General features: G+C 36.5%; 1 protein-coding gene across 3 annotated transcripts in view; it reads left to right on the top strand.

Annotated features, from left to right (window-relative positions):
* LOC123675874 (transducin-like enhancer protein 3-B) overlaps positions 1-20,457 on the top strand; it is a 170,369-nt gene that overhangs the window by 35,319 nt on the left and 114,593 nt on the right. For all 3 annotated transcript variants that reach the window (XM_045611416.1, XM_045611414.1, XM_045611415.1), the window contains exons 2-3: positions 13,710-13,807; positions 16,023-16,086. In XM_045611416.1, coding sequence (XP_045467372.1) covers positions 13,710-13,807; positions 16,023-16,086 — 162 coding nt within the window. The remainder of the gene's footprint in view (positions 1-13,709; positions 13,808-16,022; positions 16,087-20,457) is intronic.

The raw sequence follows: 20,457 nt of genomic DNA, 5'->3' as shown, positions 1-20,457 counted from the left end.
CTGGGCGATATCCACACAAAAACATAACAGCATAGTTTCCGCGGCAATTCCGTTTAAACATATGTAATTACCAACTCTGGACCGGATTCGAATGGCTCACAGCCCGCTGACTGAAATTGCAACGCGCGTTTCTGGCTAGGAAAAATTGATTTATACGACGGCATGTTATTTTCGAGTTAATATACGCTTCGGGCTTATTAATTGCCTCGTATTTTATTTATAGCAGTCTCGTTACTATTGAATTTGGACGCGATTGTTATTAATATTGTATTCGATTCATTTGCGGGAGTACGCCACTGGATTCGATGTCGGGTGGATGGTTATCGGTGTTATTATCGGATATAATCGCCTGTCTAAGGCACAATAGTGTTTTTGATTGAAAAATCGATGTAAGTAATATTATAGGGCTTAAAAAAAAGTATTCTGAAGTTGGCATCTGAACAAAGTAATTTTTATTGCGAAATATTTCCTATTAACAGACCAATTGAAAATTTCACGGCCTACCACAGTAAAACACATTTTTCTGACAGAATCCGATTTTATTATTCAACATATAGTTGCCTTCGAGGGCGATACAGCGATTATAGCGATCTTCCAACTTTTCGATACCATTTTTGTAGTACGATTTGTCTTTCGCTTCAAAATAGGCCACAGTTTCGGCGATTACTTCTTCATTGGCGCTAAATTTCTTCACAGCGAACATTTTTTTGAGGTCTGAGCACAGGAAAAAGTCGCTAGGGGCCAGATCTGGCGAATACGGTGGATGCAGATGCAATTCGAAGCCCAATTTATGCAATTTGGCCATTGTTTTAATTGATTTGTGACACGGCGCATTGTCTTGATGAAACAGCATCTTTTTTTTCTTCAAATGGGACCGTTTTTTAACTATTTTATCCTTTAAACGATTCAATAACGCTATATAATAGTGGCTGTTTATGGTCTGGCCCTTTTGGGGATAATCAATGAATATTATACCTCGCGCATCCCAGAATACTGAAGCCATAACCTTGCCAGCTGACTGTTGTGTTTTTCCTCGCTTTGGATTCGGTTCATCGTGTGCAGTCCACTCAGCTGACTGTCGATTGGACTCCGTAGTGAAATAATGGAGCCATGTTGCATCCATTATCACATATCGACGCAAAAATCAGGTTCATTGAACTTAGTTATCTTCAAACACTGCTCAGAATCATTAATACGCTGTTGCTCATTTCACCACGTTTAAACTAAGCATACCAATCAATGATGGTTGATTTTTCTGGTGCACACCCCGGAAACTCTTCATCAAGCCAAGATTTTGCTTCAACTGTATTTTTTCCCTTCAAAAAGCAATATATTATCAGCACACGAAATTTTTTCCATTTTTTTTCAAATAAGAAAAGTAGCTACACTGACAACGCAATATCTCACAAACTAATGGTCGGACTGCTGTCAAATTTTGACAAGTATCGTTTGAAGGTTGGAACCAACTAAAAATCATATGGATTTAATACTAGCACCGCCATCTGTTCATCAAACCCGACAATTCAATCACTTGTGGTATTACTACTGAGTATTTGAAACTGCATCTAGGAAATAACCAACAAAAGCTTCTATTATTGCTCTTAAGGTAAACACACATCACATCGCAAAGCTAAGCCCCTCAAATAACTCAACTGAAAAGTGGCTTAACACTATCCGGACTAAAATTATCTCCTGGTCACGTAGTATCCGATAGACGGCGACATTGACAGGAGTTACATACAATGATAATAGCAGCAGATACCGCCGAAACGCTTCTAGCATCGATTACAATGGCGACAGCGTGAACGCGCCTTTAGAATCAACAATGATGACGGGTTCTCTGAATATTTGTGGAGGAAATGATATACAGCTTGGGTACACACCTGAATGAATGAAGGCTAATATTGACGCAGAACAAATAAGTACACCCTGATGTAATATCCGGCTGCTTACCTATATCAGAAAGGATCTTTCTACGATGGTTCAGAGGCGTCTTCTATGTTCCAAAACCAACGATTCTGTGATTTGGGTGTTCCACAAGGGTCCGTCTTGGGGCGGTATGTTTCGAAAAAATAGGGCGGAGGTTTGAATACGCATGTGAAGTTGGTTGATGGGCCAAATTGGACCGAGAGTTTCAGAATTATAAGTGAAATTTTGCTGTTAAAGTATTCTAAAAATAACAATTAGATTGCATTGAATCTTAGTTAGTTACCTAGTGCAAAAGTTATGTAAGATTTGAAAAATTTAACCAGATGTTATCTGTCATATTTTTCTACGGATATATGTTCACTGATTGCAAGGCCTAATTCTTCAGTAACTTATTTTCTTACTGACGTCGTAATTACTTATCGAAATCTCCATAATAAAATACATATTCATGAAATTCTCGAGAAAAAATTGATAATATTCCCGAGGCTCCAACTTCTCCTGGACGTGAGCTACGCCCTTGAAACCTCAGTATGTTTTAGATCGGAACTTGAAGTTTGAAAAATTTTTTTATTTGTGGAGTCTATGACGAATAATTTAGGAGATATAATGATTTTCGGAGGGAAATTCGTTTTTTTTCAAAATTTCGAGTTCAAATTTCCTCAAAACCGTGAGCTCTACGGAGAATCGGTGAGCGGTGCCAGAATTGACGATATCTGATTAGCAGAATTTCACCTGAAAAATTTTTTGTCGAAATATTTTCGTAAAATTTTCCATACCTAACCCTTAGAAAATTGAAAAAAATCAAAAGTTCCTTCTTGGGAATATTATATCATCTTATTGATTGATTCGAATACAAAGATCACGAAAATGCTTGCAGTTGGACGATCACTACATTATTTCAGAAATTATACGTACAAATCTGAAATTTTCGAGAAAAAAATTGATAATATTCCCGAGGCTGCAACTTCTCCTAGACGTAAGCTACGGCCTTTAAACTTCAGTATTTTTTAGATCGGAACTTGATGTTTGAAAAACGTTTTTATTTGAGGGGTCTGTGACTAATAAATTAGGAGATATAACAGCTTGACCATGTTCATCAACAAAATTACTTATACTCAAACCTGTAGTTCTTATAATTATTTATAGTGATGCTTTGTGTATATCACTCAACGCCCAGCTCTTTTAGATGTTCATCTATTCGTCCAAGAATCAGATTACGGTTCCACAATCAGCAAAAAACCCATCCTGCTCAAATGATACCCCCTCATAAATATTGATGCAGAATTAAGATCGTTCAAATCTAATTGCTCCTCTTCCTAGCCTCTGGTTCAATAATTAGGAGTCTACATCAAGAGTGTCGCACCTCAATGTATTCATCACATTAAAACCATTATCTTGGTTATTATTACAAACACTCACATATAACAGTTAGGTGGAATTGTGGGTTGACTTACCCATTAAATTATACATTGCCAATTTGAGTACCTCTAATAAGCACTCTATGCAAGGATGACGACAACTAAATATGTGGGAGGCCAATTTGGAAGGTAATAAAAGGTGTTGCCAACGTGACTGAGAAATTTTGTGCATTTGCAATTAGCGAATGGGGTCGTGAAATGACAGAAAAAAATCATTAGATGAGCTTTAAGTTTTATGAACCAGAGGTCAGCTTTCACTTGGGAGTTCTTTGGGGATTTCTAAGAAGAATTGAGTACAATGAATGAAAAATAGGGTGTTTTTTTTCGAGGTATATAACTTTAAGTTGGCATTACTGTTCAAGATGGCGACCGATTTAACAGATGTCATGTGATTTATTTTCAGTTTGGTTTGGCAATTCATCATGAATAGACTCATGCCTGAACAACGCTTGCAAATAGTGCAATTTTATTTCGAAAATAATGGTTCTGTGCGGAATACGTATCGCGCACTCTCATAAGCGAATTTTTTTTAGCGATGAAGCGCACTTCTGGTTTAATGGCTACGTCAACAAACAAAACTGCCGCATTTGGAGTGAAGCTAATCCTCAAGTGTATGTCGAAACACCGTTACATCCAGAAAAACTGACTGTTTGGTGCGCTTTATGGGCTGGTGGAATCATTGGTCCGTACTTCTTCAGAAACGATGATGGCCAGAACGTTACAGTCAATGATTACTAACTTTTTCATTCCTGAATTGAACAACCATGATGTCCAGGAGCTATGGTTTCAACAAGACGGCTCAACATGCCACTCAGCTCGTGCCATAATCGATTTATTGAAAGACACGTTTGGTGACCGCCTGATTTCACGTTTTGGACCTGTGAATTGGCCTCCAAGATCTTGTGATTTAACACCGCTTGACTACTTTCTGTGGGTCTATGTAAAGTCATTGGTCTATGCAGATAATCCACAAACCCTTGACCATTTGGAAGACAACATTCGCCGTGTTATTGCCGATATACGGCCACAAATGTTGGAAAAAGTCATCGAAAATTGGACGTCCAGATTGGACTACATCCGAACCAGCCGTGGCGGTCATATGCCAGAAATCGTATTTAAAATGTAATGCCACAAGATTATCTTGCGGATAAAGAAAATTCATGTCAATCGAATAATCCATCGTTGTTTTATTGCAATTTGAAGTTCTATAGCTCAAAAAAAACCCTTTACAATATTTGAAATCATTGAAAAAGTGGCTGACAAAATGAAAAAAGTATCCACTATTGTGTGCAAGGCTGATATTTGGTTTCTAGAGTTGAATTTTGAGATTCAATGTTTCAAATTCAATGTCAGAAGATTAATATTGAAGTGTTATTTTAAAGTTGTATTCTTCTAAGTTCGAACTTCGAGTTTAGGTAATGCTTTATGATTAGAGTTTAAAATTTTATGTCCCATTTTTGACATTCATGATAATGGACTATTTATTAGAGTGTATTGTCTAATGTTTTCAGTTTATTTTTCTATGATCAGTCTCTTTACCTCGATTAGGCCTGAGGCCGGCCCTGCGCGACCATCGAGCACTAATGCCCCTCCTGCTTCCTCTACAAACTGTTGTTCTTTGTTTCTTCAGACGAAGCTGAGGAATTGTTTATTTTACAGGACTGTTCAAACAATCTCTTCTCACGAGTTTGTTATACAGAATACAATTAATTTGTCGAGGAAGTAAGCGGTTCAAGAAACGTGAGCAGGGTACTGAGATATCCCATTGTGCAAAAGCCCGCTATTAATTCGATTGTACGTTATTTCAATCTTGTATTCAGTCAGGCGGTGTGGGAGAGATATATTGCTGGTTTTGAAAGCGAAAAATTGCTCACCTTTCAGTCGAACATCCGCCTGCTTCCTCTATGGATCATGTTAGTGAGGTTAGGATCGTTCTCTGTGGTCGGCGCACAGATGGAGTAATAATAATTAGAATTTACGACTATCTATGGTACTGATGGAGTCTATTGAAGAACACTTGCAGGTTTTGAAAGCGAAAAATTGCTCACCTTTCAGTCGAACATCCGCCTGCTTCCTCTATGGCTCATGTTAGTGAGGTTAGGATCGTTCTCTGTGGTCGGCGCACAGATGGAGTAATAATAATTAGAATTTACGACTATCTATGGTACTGATGGAGTCTATTGAAGAACACTTGCAGGTTTTGAAAGCGAAAAATTGCTCACCTTTCAGTCGAACATCCGCCTGCTTCCTCTATGGCTCATGTTAGTGAGGTTAGGATCGTTCTCTGTGGTCGGCGCACAGATGGAGTAATAATAATTAGAATTTACGACTATATTGATGGAGTCTATAGAAGAAAGAACACTGAGCAGTAGTAAAACCACAAGTTGATTTATTATTGGAATTTCAACATCCAATCTGAAATTTTCAAGTTCTCTGAATTGAGTTGGCATTACTGTTCAAGATGGCGACCGATTAAACAGCTGTCAAGTGATTTATTCTCACTTTGGTTTGGCAATTCATCATAAATAGACTCACGCCTGAACAACGCTTGCAAATAGTGCAATTTTAGTTCGAAAATAATGGTTCTGTGCGGAATACGTATCGCGCACTACGACCGCCTAATTTCATGTTTTGGACCTGTGAATTGGCCTCCAAGATTCTGTGATTTAACACCGCTAGACTACTTTCTGTGGGGCTATGTAAAGTCATTGGTCTATGCGGATAAGCCACAAACCCTTGACCATTTGGAAGACAACATTCGCCGTGTTATTGCCGATATACGGCCACAAATGTTGGAAAAAGTCATCGAAAATTGGACGTCCAGATTGGACTACATCCGAGCCAGCCGTGGCGGTCATATGCCAGAAATCATGTTTAAAATGTAATGCCACAAGATTATCGTACGGATAGATAAAATTCATGTCAATCGAATAATCCATCGTTGTTTTATTGCAATTTAAAGTTCTATAGCTCTAAAAAAAACACCCTTTATTTCAATATATTTTGAGTTTATATCAATCCTTGATTCACCATGGGATCACTGATATGTTTTCATTGCCGCGCGCTTCATGCCAAATTTGATAGTTCATGTTGGGGACAAAATTTGCTTACTGAAAATGACATATGCTCCCTCTTTCTATGTTCATTACTTTGAGGATAAAAACAAAGAACGAATTGAGGTCAATGTTCAAATTCGTATCTTTATAATTTTTTCACAAGATTTTCCAAGAATTTTCAAAACAATTATTAAAATAAATCAATCAATCTGTTAAGTGAGAACTGGAAAAAATCCAATGCAGTGGCATAAAAATATGAAATCGTTGATGAGAACATAAACTACCCCCTCTTCAGTCTATCCTGCTTCAAAAGACGTTGATTTTCTATGGTGTTTCGATTAGGGCCATTATAACACCATAACAGTGTTTGGCATAGGGCTCAGACCAACAACAAACAAATAATCATATGGACCACTAATTACACACAAAATGCATACCCTGGAACACTGTCTCTATTTACCAAGTCTGATAAATGTAACAATGTTGTCTCCATTTGCGTAGATAAATGAAACATGGTGTTCCAATGTACTCAATTTATGCCTGCATTCGAGCTATTGATTTCGATTTCTCAATGAAAAAATCTGTAGTATCTCAGATTAGAGCCAGTCTACTCAATGCCTCCTTCAATCGGTCAGTTGATAAGTGTTTTTTTTTTTGTTTTGGAAATTTCGAGGCGATATGCTGAGCTAATATTTGACGATAACAGTTCATTATCGAGAGTTCGTCTTGGGTAAATTTGCTCACACATTTGAAGTTCAACAAAGATAATATGTAAACAGTTTTACAATTGAAATATTTTTATTCGATTAAATCCGTTGTTTTCGCCGTTTTGGTTTGGGTTTTGGTGATAGAGATCAATGACATTCATCTACAAGGCGATGACTTTCGATATTGTATATTTGTATAAATGTGTTTTACTGGTTAGGCTAAGGATTTATTGATATAAATGCTTCGCAGGCACTTAAGAGCTGTTTCATACTCTATTTTTATTCTGCATGCATTTCAACTCCAATAACAATGCTGGAAATTAATTTTAGATCAGAGTAATGTTCCTTGCAATTGTTGCTGACAAGATTATTCGACAGTTCATAGATTGATCATTCCAAAATTGTTTCATTCTTATCTAAAATTTTAAAGTTGGCTGTGTATGCTTGATGATTAAAAAAATCCAGAAGTTTCAATTATGAAGCTTATGAAAAATTAATGCAAATGCATCGAGAAAGAAAAAGTATCAAAATAAAAAATTAGACTAGTTCTTATTGAAATAGTATGGGCTAATTTAATCTTGAGATGTTACACGTTTTTCAATTCATGGAACAAGGATTATGATGCATGTATATTAAAAAATTAGTTTCGATGAATAATGCATATGCTATATTATCTTTGATCTCGGTACATACATCGACATAGTTATATAATGGAAATAATATATTTATAAATGCACATTGTACCACATCATGAATATTTATTACCAATAGTTTTTAGGAATGTGATGTAATTTCAAACACAATGAAATGAATAAAATCAATTCGACTCAAACTAGTGTAAATATAGTTGATTACACATAAAAATAGTTGATAATCATCTAGACGGCTTTCTCGAAATCATTGGCATGACTTTAAGGCGTTTTTAAATGGCTTGTTGCTTCACTTCCAATGATCCTGCCAATTCTTTGAAATGCGTTTGACACGAGTCTTGATCAAGTAATGCCTTCAATTCTGTATCTTCGAAAACCTTCTCTTTTCCACCGCCATGCCTGCCATCGACGTCAAAATCACCGTTCTTGAAGCGTTGAAACCACTCTCGGCAAGTTCTTTCACTAACAGCGGCCTCACCATAGTTATTTGAGAGGATACGATGAGCCTCAGCCGCATATTTCTTCATATTAAAGCAGAAAATTAAAACCTCCCGCAAATGACGAGAATTTGGCTCGTAAGCTGATATGTTTAATCGAGAATAACTTTATGGCGATGGCGTTATGTTTACAAATACTTGAGCTTATTGTATGACTTCTACCATCTCTTTATTTCGACTACCACTTATTGCGAAACGGCGGAAGCAAAGTTGTACACCCAATAAGATCATTTTGATTTGTTATTCTTCGAATCTGCTATTCTGTTATCAGGTCGTTTGTATATGAAGAAAGAAAAGAACGGGCCCTGATATAGAGCCATGGGGCACTCCAATCTTCATCACAACGACCTCGAATTCGACCCATAACTTTAAATGTCTCGTCATTCGCAATCTGATTGAAGTAACTCTCTACAATTTCCACCTTTTTAAGGCTCGTTATTGCCATCAATGCACGAAATGATATAATCCCCCCAACTCCCTTTTCGAAGGACCAGCGACACGGATTAATGAACGCGGATGAAACTATCCAAGTTGTCCATTTAGGGATGCGTAAAACCCAGTCATGTAGTACAATAACAATTGAACGTGTTGCTCGGTGATAGCGACGACCGACTAGATTGATTTCAGCGCTGTACAATGGCGCTGCATTATCCCATCTGCAATTAACAATTCGGACGGTTTTCATTAGCATCTGTTTATTTTATGGGGGACCCCAGCGTCGAGTGCAAGTGTTTTGTTTCGGTCGCCGGTCGCTAATTAAATGTTCATTATGAGAGCGCTACGCGGTAATTGGGAATTTCGATATGTAAATTATATTCGATAATTGATGGTCGACTGAGTTGTTGTTGTGTTTCTATGAACATTGGAGAGTGGCGGATTTGGTTTTGGAGTTTTTTGTAGGTTTTTTTGGTTTATTGTTTTGGATGGTGAAGCTTTGGGATCGTTTTAGAAAAAAAAATTAAGCCCACCTTGATATTTTTACATTTACGTTTTGGGTTGGATGAAATGAGAAAATCAAATGAAAAAACGAGAACTGGTTTGAAAATTAGTAATTAAAACGCATTGAACCTCCTTGCTCGAATATACGATCGAAAATTTTTAAAGGCAACAAAATATTAAGGAATCAAATTTGAAAAATTCCTATCTACAGAATTTAATTTCTATAATTCTGTGGCAGATCCGACCATTCTCCTGTCATGGATTCTCTATCATCTGTCAAATTTGGATATAGAAGATAGTTCTGCCAACCAACAATTTTCTATGCAAAAATTACTAAACGATATTTGTGGAAATATTACATTATTTTCAATAAAAATTCGATGAATTAGAGAAAATAATGTATAATACTCGTACAGAAGACTCATTCTAACAGTACAATGGATAAGTCCTCGATCTACCATAGTAAAACACATTTTTTTAGGCAAAATTCGATTTTATTATTCAACATAGTTAGCTTCGAGGACGATACAGCGATTATAGCGATCTTGCAACTTTTCGATACCATTTTTGTAGTACGATTTGTCTTTCGCTTCAAAATAGGCCTCAGTTACGGCGATTACTTCTTCATTGGCGCTAAATTTCTTTCCAGCGAGCATTATTTTGAGGTCTGAGAACAGGAAAAAGTCGCTGGGGACCAGATCTGGCGAATACGGTGAATGCAGAAGCAATTCGAAGCCCAATTCATGCAATTTTGGCATTGTTTTCATTGATTTGTGACACGGCGCATTGTCTTGACGGAACAGCACATTTTTTTCTTCAAATGGGACCGTTTTTTAATGATTTCATTCTTTGAACGATCCAATAACGCTATTTAATAATCGCTGTTGATGGTCTGGCCCTTTTGGAGATAATCAATGAATATTATACCTTGCGCATCCCAGAATACTGCTGCCATAACTTTGGCAGCTGACTGTTGTGTTTTTCCCAGCTTTGGATTCGGTTCATCGTGTGCAGCTCACTCAGCTGACTGTCGATTGGACTCCGGAGTGAAATTATGGAGCCATGTTTCATCCATTGTCAAATATCGACGCAAAAATTCAGGTTTATTGCACTTAAACAGCTTCAAACACTGCTCAGAATCATTAACACGTTGTTGCTTTTGATCGAAGTTGGAAATTTAGCCGATTCAATTCGGTAGATCCTAACACCATTTAGCGTTTCTTCATAACCCTAGTGTTTTTCGGAATATCATACTCGAAAATTCCAAAGAAAAGCTGAAAAAATTTGACTTGTTCAAGAGGTGTTATATTTCCGAACAATAAGTCACAGACTGTTCAAATAAAAACGAGTTTTGTTGATCAAAAATCGATCTATAACCTCCTTAAAAATCCTGTAAAATGACAGTTTCACGAAAATGAACAAAATTTTTTCGAAAACTTTCTTGCACGGTTTAACTTTTGAAATAATAAATTGTTCTTTAAACTTGAGCATATATTCGTTGAATCTAGCCTAGAAACTATAAATACGTTCTTTTGGATATACTTTAGGCACCCATCGATCAGAACTGGTACGAAATCAGTCCCAAACCAACTCCAATCGCCATAACCATAGAATGAAGCTCTCAAAAACCCCACCGACCATAAACACCAACTCCTAACGACCATTTACAACCTGCAAGAGAGATCACAATCGACTTGGCCATGCGTAAATCATAACCGCGAGACGGAAAAATCCCATGCAGCACCACCGAAGCAATAAATAAACCCGCAACACCTTTCAATTATTGAACCCAAGAGGGCGAGCCTCTCGCGCGAAACAGCGCCACCTACCGGCGTATCACGCGAGCGATCTCGCTCACGACGGGGACATAGAGCCGGTTCGGAGCCTAATAAAGCCGAGATACGTGGGTGGCAGCCCTGCGAAGACAACATGCGGTCGCTGTGTTCTTTTAATAAGGCCCCCGAAGACAAGGGGGGCATAGGCGGGTTATTTATCCGCGACGCGAGAAGGCGAGACCGTGGATAATGGGGAATTTTATGGAGGAAGGGCGATTTTCACGTGGAAAAACGCGTGTGAGTGGTCTATTTTGAGTTTACGCCGTTTAAAACCATGTTTGCTTGACAGGTAATTGAAATTCTATGGTTTATGTGTCAGAATTTGATGACGTTTGGATGTTCTATGGTTAGGTCACCTTGAAATAATTTTTTTTCACGAAAAATTTGCCAGCATGGGATTATAATAATTCTACATTCATTAATTCGAGGTTGTAGATCACGAAAATGCTGTTAGTTACAAAACCAGGACATTATCTTGAAAGTTATAGCGTGTGAAATGAAGTTTTCAAAAAATGTTTGTTTATTTTCGTGACACTGTCATCTCTTGTTAAGGCATAATACGCTCTATTAGTGTGACGTCACACACCGCCATTTTTAGTTCTCCTGTCAGTGTTCGGAATCCAAACAAATAAATTGTCATTCAAATTAGTACGGTGTCGTTGAAGGAATTGGCTTATTTTGATAAATAAGAGTATTTGAGGAACGATTTCAGTATTAATTGATAGACAGAAGGAACGAGGTTAATACCAGTAAGTTTGAATCCTGTATCATTCCCCAGATTTTGTAAAAAGCCGTGTTCATTAGTTGAACTTCAAGTTCGAACTTACTGGCATTAATCTCGTGCCTTCTGTCTATCAATTAATAGTAACATCATTCATTAAATAATCTTATTTATCGAAATAAGCCAATTTCTTCAACGACAACTTACTAATTTGAATGACATTTTGTTTGTTTGGAATCCGAACACTGACAGGAGAACTAAAATGGCGGTGTGTGACGTCATCACTAATAGAGAGTATACAGGCTTAAAATTTCAGTTGTAGATCGCCTCTTGATTAACAAATCTCGTTTTTATTTAAAGGGTCTGTGACTTATAGTTTCGGAAATATAACTTTCCTTGTAGAGATCAAATTTTCTCACTGATTTTTTCCAACTTTCGACTTCAATAATCAGAAAATTAAGTAGTTTACCGAAAAACGGTGAACTTCGTTAGAATCTATTAAAAATTAGTCAAATTTGGAACATGCACTAAAATTGCATAATTTTGTCAATCATCAATTCCAGGTAATTTTTTTCTAAGCAGAATAATTGTATTTATAATAATATTTTCTATGTTTTCTTGATTCCAATTGAAATAGTCTCCGAAAATTCAACCATGATGTCGACACAAAATATTCAAATATTTCAAATTTTTTTTTATTCCCATACAAACATGACTAAGTTCAATTTTATCCAGTACGGCCCTGTCTCACCCCTAAAACGAACCCGTAAAAGCGTTTTTGGTCCGGCCCCGGCAGCAAACTCGCAAAATAGCCATTGTTATCCTGAACGTCCGGGCTGAAAAAAAAAGTTATACGGGACATTTCATCACTTCTCGCGAAATTAAACTAGTATTTGGTTTATTTATGCACGCGCGTTGATAAATTATTCAAATTCACCGGGCCCGTTCGGTATATTCAGTTTCGTTCGGGAATTTTCACACTCATTGATTTAAACGGACTAATTCAATTTATATATGTTTTATAGTCGGGTCATGTTTGGCAAGTTTCGAGTTAACGAGGTTATAAAACTTTCGGTATGGTGAAAAATTCGGTTCTTCGCCTGTTTTGACATTGTCGTACTTGAATATGTCGGGAAAGACTGGTTGAACGTTTGGTTTTTACGATTCTGAAGTGGTATTTGTCATTCGTTACATCAATAAAACATTTTCTCTATTTCAGTATCGTAATGACTTCATTACAGTTCTGAAAACAGTACTGTAATGAACTCATTACAGCATCGTTTTCAGTTACATTTTTCGTTTTGTGGTTCTCTATACTGACTTCCAATCCTATCAAATTTCAACAAATGTCAATAATTGTCAATTAAATATAATTTGGATATAGTGAAATGATTTGCAACATAATTCGCAATTTCTCTTAATTCTGGTGGTGTTAAATCGATTCCGTCCGACATCATTCACGAATTTAATGCGTAATTGTAAATTATTTCAAAATTCGAAACGTACGATTCATATTCAAATTCCGTAATCTGTCAATTATCGTAACAGTAACACCAACAGCCAAGATACTATACGAAAGTCACTAGGATATAGAATCTGAATTTTTCATTGAATTTTGACAATATTTCACAAAACATGACTGAAATAGAGAAATTATCGTCTAATACTCGTTGCAGAAGGCAATTCCAACACTCATGCTCGTTTTCGAATTTCGCATTCGTGTTTGATAGGAGCCAATTCTGCAACTTGTTTTAGAATATACTATTATATGCTGATTTTGGTCCACGTGGACCAAATCAATGGTTTCTGTGTCGGTCGAAATTAATAAGTACAGTTGGAACTTATTTTTGAAAAGTTCTTAGAAAAACATATGGAGCATCCAAAAAATTAGTTATGTAAAAATAAAATTATCCACTACGTATTTACAAGTAATTAACCCATTTATCTTTCATTCCAGGGACCACCACAGCCAGGACAACCTTTCAAATTCACAGTAGGAGAATCATGTGATAGGATAAAAGAAGAATTTAATTTTCTACAAGCACAATACCATAAGTAAGTAGACTCGAATCATTTCTTTATTATTTAATTCACTTCAAAACCCCAATTTCCTGTAAATTAGCGATATAGCGGATTCAAACAGTACCTTCGAAGGATATTCAAACGGTGTCGCCATCTAACAACCAAACTCCGAAAATGGATCATTTCCTCATATAAAATGGAAATTCGCTGTATCGAGACAGAGTATCAGCTCAATTGTCCAATTTAGACACTTTCCACAAAGTAATCACAATCTAATACCTATGATGTAGTTTTAAAAATTGTAATTCCGTGGAATGGTTGTGAGACTGGTTCCGATGTTCTAAGTCATTAATTTTAATAACGTACTATTTCCATACTACCGCTTTAATCTTTACTTTAATCCTTCAGAGGCGTCGTTCGGTTTTATTGGTTTTTATATCGACCTGGAAGTGAGAGACGCTTTAATGTTTATCACAGGATGAAAGGTCTCCATCAGTGCTTCCTTGATGTTGAGATGAATGACCATCGTTCGGCTTCCTCTGGTTGATTTCCACGTGTATAAAAGACTTTATAGTGGATCGTTTTGATTAAGTAGAGAGTTAGACTCCAAAACTACATTTATTGTTGAATAGTTTCTATTACTGATCCCTCAATTATTCTTTTAAGTGTCAAGAAAAAAAAAATATTGGAGAGTTTGGGAAATTTATGTGATTTTGATGTTTGAAGAGAAATAGAAAGGTTTTGCATTCAGTTTCATCATGAAATGAAAATAAACGAATTTATTCATAGAACTGATAAGGTTTTGAGCTGAAGCATGGAGTAATAAACATAGATAGAGGGAGTATACGCAAATTTTACATGTCCCCAACTTGGTTCGATTAAGTTGTCGAATTGTGATATATTTTCAAATCCACAAATTTTATTATCGTTATGAATGTAATTTATATTGAAGGAAATATATTTATTTTAATGATTCTCAATTGAATATGCAAATATGAATATTTGAAATCCGATATTTTTCCTAATTGTCGAATTCATAATGAGCAATGTATTCATTAATTTCTATATCTACCTGCTGAAATCCTAGGTTTGGCAACTTTTGCTCCCCTAGTGTCATTGGTTGTTTCACGTAGTTTGGCGCGCTTGAATTTCTGATATATTTAGGTATTAATCTCAATATATTTTGAGTTGATATGAAACGTTGATTCACTATGGGACATAAGCAGTACGTTCTTTGTGGGGAAACTCGCGAATTGAGTGAAATATCGTATCACTGATATGTTTTCATTTCCGCGCACTTAATGTCAAATTTGATAGTTCATGTTGGGGACAAAATTTACTTACTGAAAATGACATATGCTCCTTCTATCTATGTTCATTACTCTGAGAGGTGAAGTGTTGCTATTGGAAAACCATTCATTATAATGATATCTCCTAATTCAGAAATATTAGATATAGAAGTTTTATCAGTTCTGTCTTTTATTTTACATATATGTATATTAATAAAAAATGATGAATTCAATAGAAACGAACATATCAGGAAGTCATCAACCGAAAAAAAAAGCGATAAACCGAATAAATTTCCATTTCTAATTGAAGATCAAATATTTGAGGAGACAACTTGTCCCATAACAAAGATAATGGAACTATCTATAGCGCCTTCATCGAGTATATCTATCCTGGAGCCGTAATGAAATTCAGTAAGAATTTTTAATGAACATAATTGATGGGACTGATGACATGGCATGTCTACAGCGTATTAGAAACTAATTATCGATTCTGGATGGAAAGTTCATTAATTCCAAATGTAAGCTCGCATCTGAGAATAAAACAGAACCTATTAGCCGCTGCACAGAACTCTGAAAAGGTTATTCGGTTGGCATTCGTGCCTATTTATTGATGGCGATTAAGTTTGTATTTGTTAAATTTACAGGAGGATGGATCGATATTGAAGGCATTAAGGAAGTTTAGCTTTTGTATCGAGTTTGGTATTCTTTGTTTTTTTTATTTTTTAATTTAAGGTTTCCACGAAAGAGGTCAGTTTTTGGAAATGAGGTTGTTGACTTCAATGAAAGTATCATGCGATTATAATTTTTGCTAATTTGGAAGGATTAAGATTTTTAATATCATTATCATTCAATATAATTAGGTATAATTCAAATTGATGACATTCATTGCATTAAAATTTGAATGATGATTCGTTTCATATGAAGATGACTATTAATTATTGATTTCTTTTTTCTTTCAGTTTGAAATTAGAATGTGAAAAGTTAGCCAGTGAAAAAATCGAGATTCAGAGACATTACGTAATGGTGAGTAGATTTTTTAATTTTTTTACATTTAATAACTGACGTTCAAATGATTCGAATTTTTTATTTTATGGAATTCCATTGTAGGTACACATATTATTATTGCCAACAGTTGGGCTGAAAAGTTTGTGAGCTAACATAGGAATTTTTCTCGCCAAAATCAATTGTGAAATATTGTCGAAAATCAATGAAAAATTCAGATTATAACGGGTGTTTTTTTTCGAGGTATATAACTTTGAATTGGCATTACTGTCCAAGTTGGCGCCTGATTTAACAGCTGTCAAGTGATTTATTCTCAGTCTACGAACTTTTCAGCCCTTCTAATATTAATTCAACAAAATTTTGTCGTTGAACAATTTTGGTTTATTATTTCTTGATTAAAATGGTCCAAAAATAACCAATTAATTAATTAATTAATCAATCGAAGTAAGGATTGAAAAATCCCTCGGTGGAAAGACACCCAACTTCTAAATTCCCCGTGAAAGGTGATCAGTTCATAACTCGATTACTTGGCCTACCTGCCAATAATTAATTTTCCTGAAAACGTCGCCTCGAAAACAAATATTTTGGTGGGTCCCTTCGGGAATTAATGAAAACGGCTCCAGTCTGACGACGCAAGATCGATGAAAATTAATAACCTCGCCTGTGTCAATTTGCGTCTGCCGCTTTTTAACGGTTTCGAAGTTTTGGGGGTGGAAAATTTTTTGCCGGATTATGTTTCGCCGCTTTTTGATCCTCAGAGGGTTGGGGCCAGCATTGCGGAATGAGTTATGATTAAAACTACGTTTCACGACGAAAAAGAATTGGTAATAATATCAGTATAATGGGCATGAAATTGTTCATGATCGACTTTTATTAATCTATGATTTCCTACCAATTCTTTCGAAAAAATTATGAGGTAGAATCTTTCGAAAGCATCTTTTGATGACCGGATTCTAAAATAAGGATGTAGAATGTCGAAGGAGAATTTGTAAGAGATTGTATTTGTTGAAAATAACGGGTGTTTTTTTTCGAGGTATATAACTTTAAGTTGGCATTCCTGTTCAAGATGGCGACCGATTTAACAGCTGTCAAGTGGTTTATTCTCAGTTTGGTTTGGCAATTCATCATGAATACACTCACAACTGAACAACGCTTGAAAATAGTGCAATTTTATTTCGAAAATAATGGTTCTGTGCGGAATACATATCGCGCACTACGTCCATTAGCGATGAAGCGCACTTCTGGTTGAATGGCTACGTCAACAAACAAAACTGCCGCATTTGCAGTGAAGCTAATCCTCAAGTGTATGTCGAAACACCGTTACATCCAGAAAAACTGACTGTTTGGTGAGCTTTATGGGCTGGTGGAATCATTGGTCCGTACTTCTTCAAAAACGATGATGGGCAGAACGTTACAGTCAATGGTGATCGGTATAGAACCATGATTACTAACTTTTTCATTCCTGAATTGAACAACCATGATGTCCAGGAGCTGTGGTTCCAACAAGTCGGCGCAACATGTCCCAAAGCTCGTGCCACAATCGATTTATTGAAAGACACGTTTGGTGACCGCCTAATTTCACGTTTTGGACCTGTGAATTGGCCTCCAAGATCGTGTGATTTAACACCGCTAGACTACTTTCTGTGGGGCTATGTAAAGTCATTGGTCTATGCGGATAAGCCACAAACCCTTGACCATTTGGAAGACAACATTCTTCGTGTTATTGCCGATATACGGCCAAAATTTTGGGAAAAGTCATCGAAAATTGGACGTCCAGATTGGACTACATCCGAGCCAGCCGTGGCGGTCATATGCCAGAAATCATATTTTAAATGTATTGCCACAAGATTATCTTGCGGATAGATAAAATTCATGACAATCGAATAATCGATCGTTGTTTTATTGCAATTTAAAGTTCTATAGCTCTAAAAAAAACATCATAAACATAACTTTCTACACACAATTTCCAAGAACGTGTCGACTGGACATCTCACAAAATATCGAATCTACTTTCCACATCAATTCGATGAAGACACATCCATAAATAAAAAACCCAACAACATTGTTCCATACGTTCTCGAAATAGACACCACCCAGGGAGCTCCATCAATTCTAACGTTAACTAACAATTCAACATCCAATACCGTCACGAGACTTTATATCTTGCCGTCCCGTATTCTAACCTCGAAATCGGTAGCCCGAGAACAAGAGTCTGGATAGATATACGGTCCACAACAAGTTTTCACGTTTGCTGCATGTTATACGGGCTATCAAAGCGGCAGGAGGATGTCGAAGCAAGAATTGATGGTGTCTTCGAACCGGTATCCAATTCAGCGGTTGTTCCTATCGTGTATATACAGGCGGTCGGTAAGTGGGAGGCCGGACTGTTGTTTTTGTTGGGAGTTCGATTCGTTTTATTGGGAATTGGAAAGTATTGCTTTCGATTTGAGGAAATATACTGGGTGGTCCATCAAATAGTCCCCTTGAGCGGGGTGGCAACTCTCTCAACAATCTAAAATGCCAATAGGGGTCGTGTGACAAATCATTTTGAAGATTGAGAGTTTTATTTAAGTAAAGGGTGTTTTTTTTTAGAGCTATAGAACTTTAAATTGCAATTAAACAACGATGGATTATTCGATTGACATGAATTTTATTTATCCGCAAGATAATCTTGTGGCATTACATTTTAAATATGATTTCTGGCATATGACCGCCACGGCTGGCTTGGATGTAGTCCAATCTGGACGTCCAATTTTCGATGACTTTTTCCAACATTTGTGGCCGTATATCGGCAATAACACGGCGAATGTTGTCTTCCAAATGGTCAAGGGTTTGTGGCTTATCCGCATAGAACAATGACTTTGCATAGCCCCACAGAAAGTTGTCTAGCGGTGTTGAATCACAAGATCTTGGAGGCCAATTCACAGGTCAAAAACGTGAAATTAGGCGGTCACCAAACGTGTCTTACAATAAATCGATTGTGGCACGAGCTGTGTGACATGTTGCGCCGTCTTGTTGGAACCGCAGCTCCTGGACATCATGGTTGTTCAATTCAGGAATGAAAAAGTTAGTAATCATGGCTCTATACCGATCACCATTGACTGTAACGTTCTGGCCATCATCGTTTTTGAAGAAGTTCGGACCAATGATTCCACCAGCCCATAAAGCGCACCAAACAGTCAGTTTTTCTGGATGTAACGGTGTTTCGACATACACTTGAGGATTAGCTTCACTCCAAATTTGGCAGTTTTGTTTGTTGACGTAGCCATTCAACCAGAAGTTGTCGACGATAAAATGGACGTAGTGCGCGATAGGTATTCCGCACAGAACCATTATTTTCGAAATAAAATTGCACTATTTGCAAGCGTTGTTCAGGCGTGAGTTTATTCATGATGAATTGCCAAACCAAACTGAGAATAAATCACTGGACAGCTGTTAAATCGGTTGCCTACTTGAACAGTAATGCTAACTTAAAGTTATATACTTCGAAAAAAAAACACCCTTCATAAGCTGAACAATTCCTTTTTTTTTTCAACACCCGATGTTTGTAGAAAACCAATGAATTAAATCAAATTAGACTGAATATAATATATTTATTCATTTCAGAAATACGAGATACAAACAGAACAAGTCCAAAACGGTAACCATAAAATAAAAAAAAAAAATTAAGATTATTGAATTGAAACGAAATTGTTTCGATAATTTATTCACGCAATTAACAGGAAATTAGTGTTCCTGAATGCCTTTGCAATATATCAATAATTCTTATCTTAAAATAAGTAAGAATTATTTTCGTTTCAATTGAATCATCAACTTTCTGTCAGGCAACCCAACATACATCCTACGAAGCGTCAAATTAATATTTTAATGCTAACAACAATTGTTTCGCAATTGCTACTCAAATCGTTACCAAATTTAAGGTTACGTTTAAGTAGCACTAAGTTCATTCAGTGTTATTGGTTTCAGAAAACTTAAATGCACTTGTTCCTATATCATCATCTTATAATCGATCCTTAACGCTAAAGCCTTCCTCTATCTCGAACAATTTAAAACGAATCTATCCGATCGTAGCTCAGAACACCTATATACAAAACGTCTAAAACGAATTCTTGACCTTTGTACCGAGTTGATTTATAAACCGTCGAGAAAGACGGTTTTAAAGCGTTGCCCAGTCGACTTACCACGGCTGTTATCTGGTTAAATTAATAATTTGTACATCGAGACCGACCGTTCAAACACATGTTTTCGATACCTGTGATTCATTCATCATCGCGCCAGGACATGTTTGATTATAGCCATTATCTCCTGAATTTCAATTTGTATCGCGGCAAGTGGAACAATTATGTTCCGTGAATATATTAACCGGTTGTTGGGTCTGACCTATTCGCGGTA

This window comes from Harmonia axyridis, chromosome 3 (assembly GCF_914767665.1).
Source record: "Harmonia axyridis chromosome 3, icHarAxyr1.1, whole genome shotgun sequence".
NCBI lineage: Eukaryota > Metazoa > Arthropoda > Insecta > Coleoptera > Coccinellidae > Harmonia > Harmonia axyridis.
The sequence above is the reverse complement of the archived record's forward strand: the minus strand, read 5'-3'. Positions and strand labels throughout refer to the sequence as shown.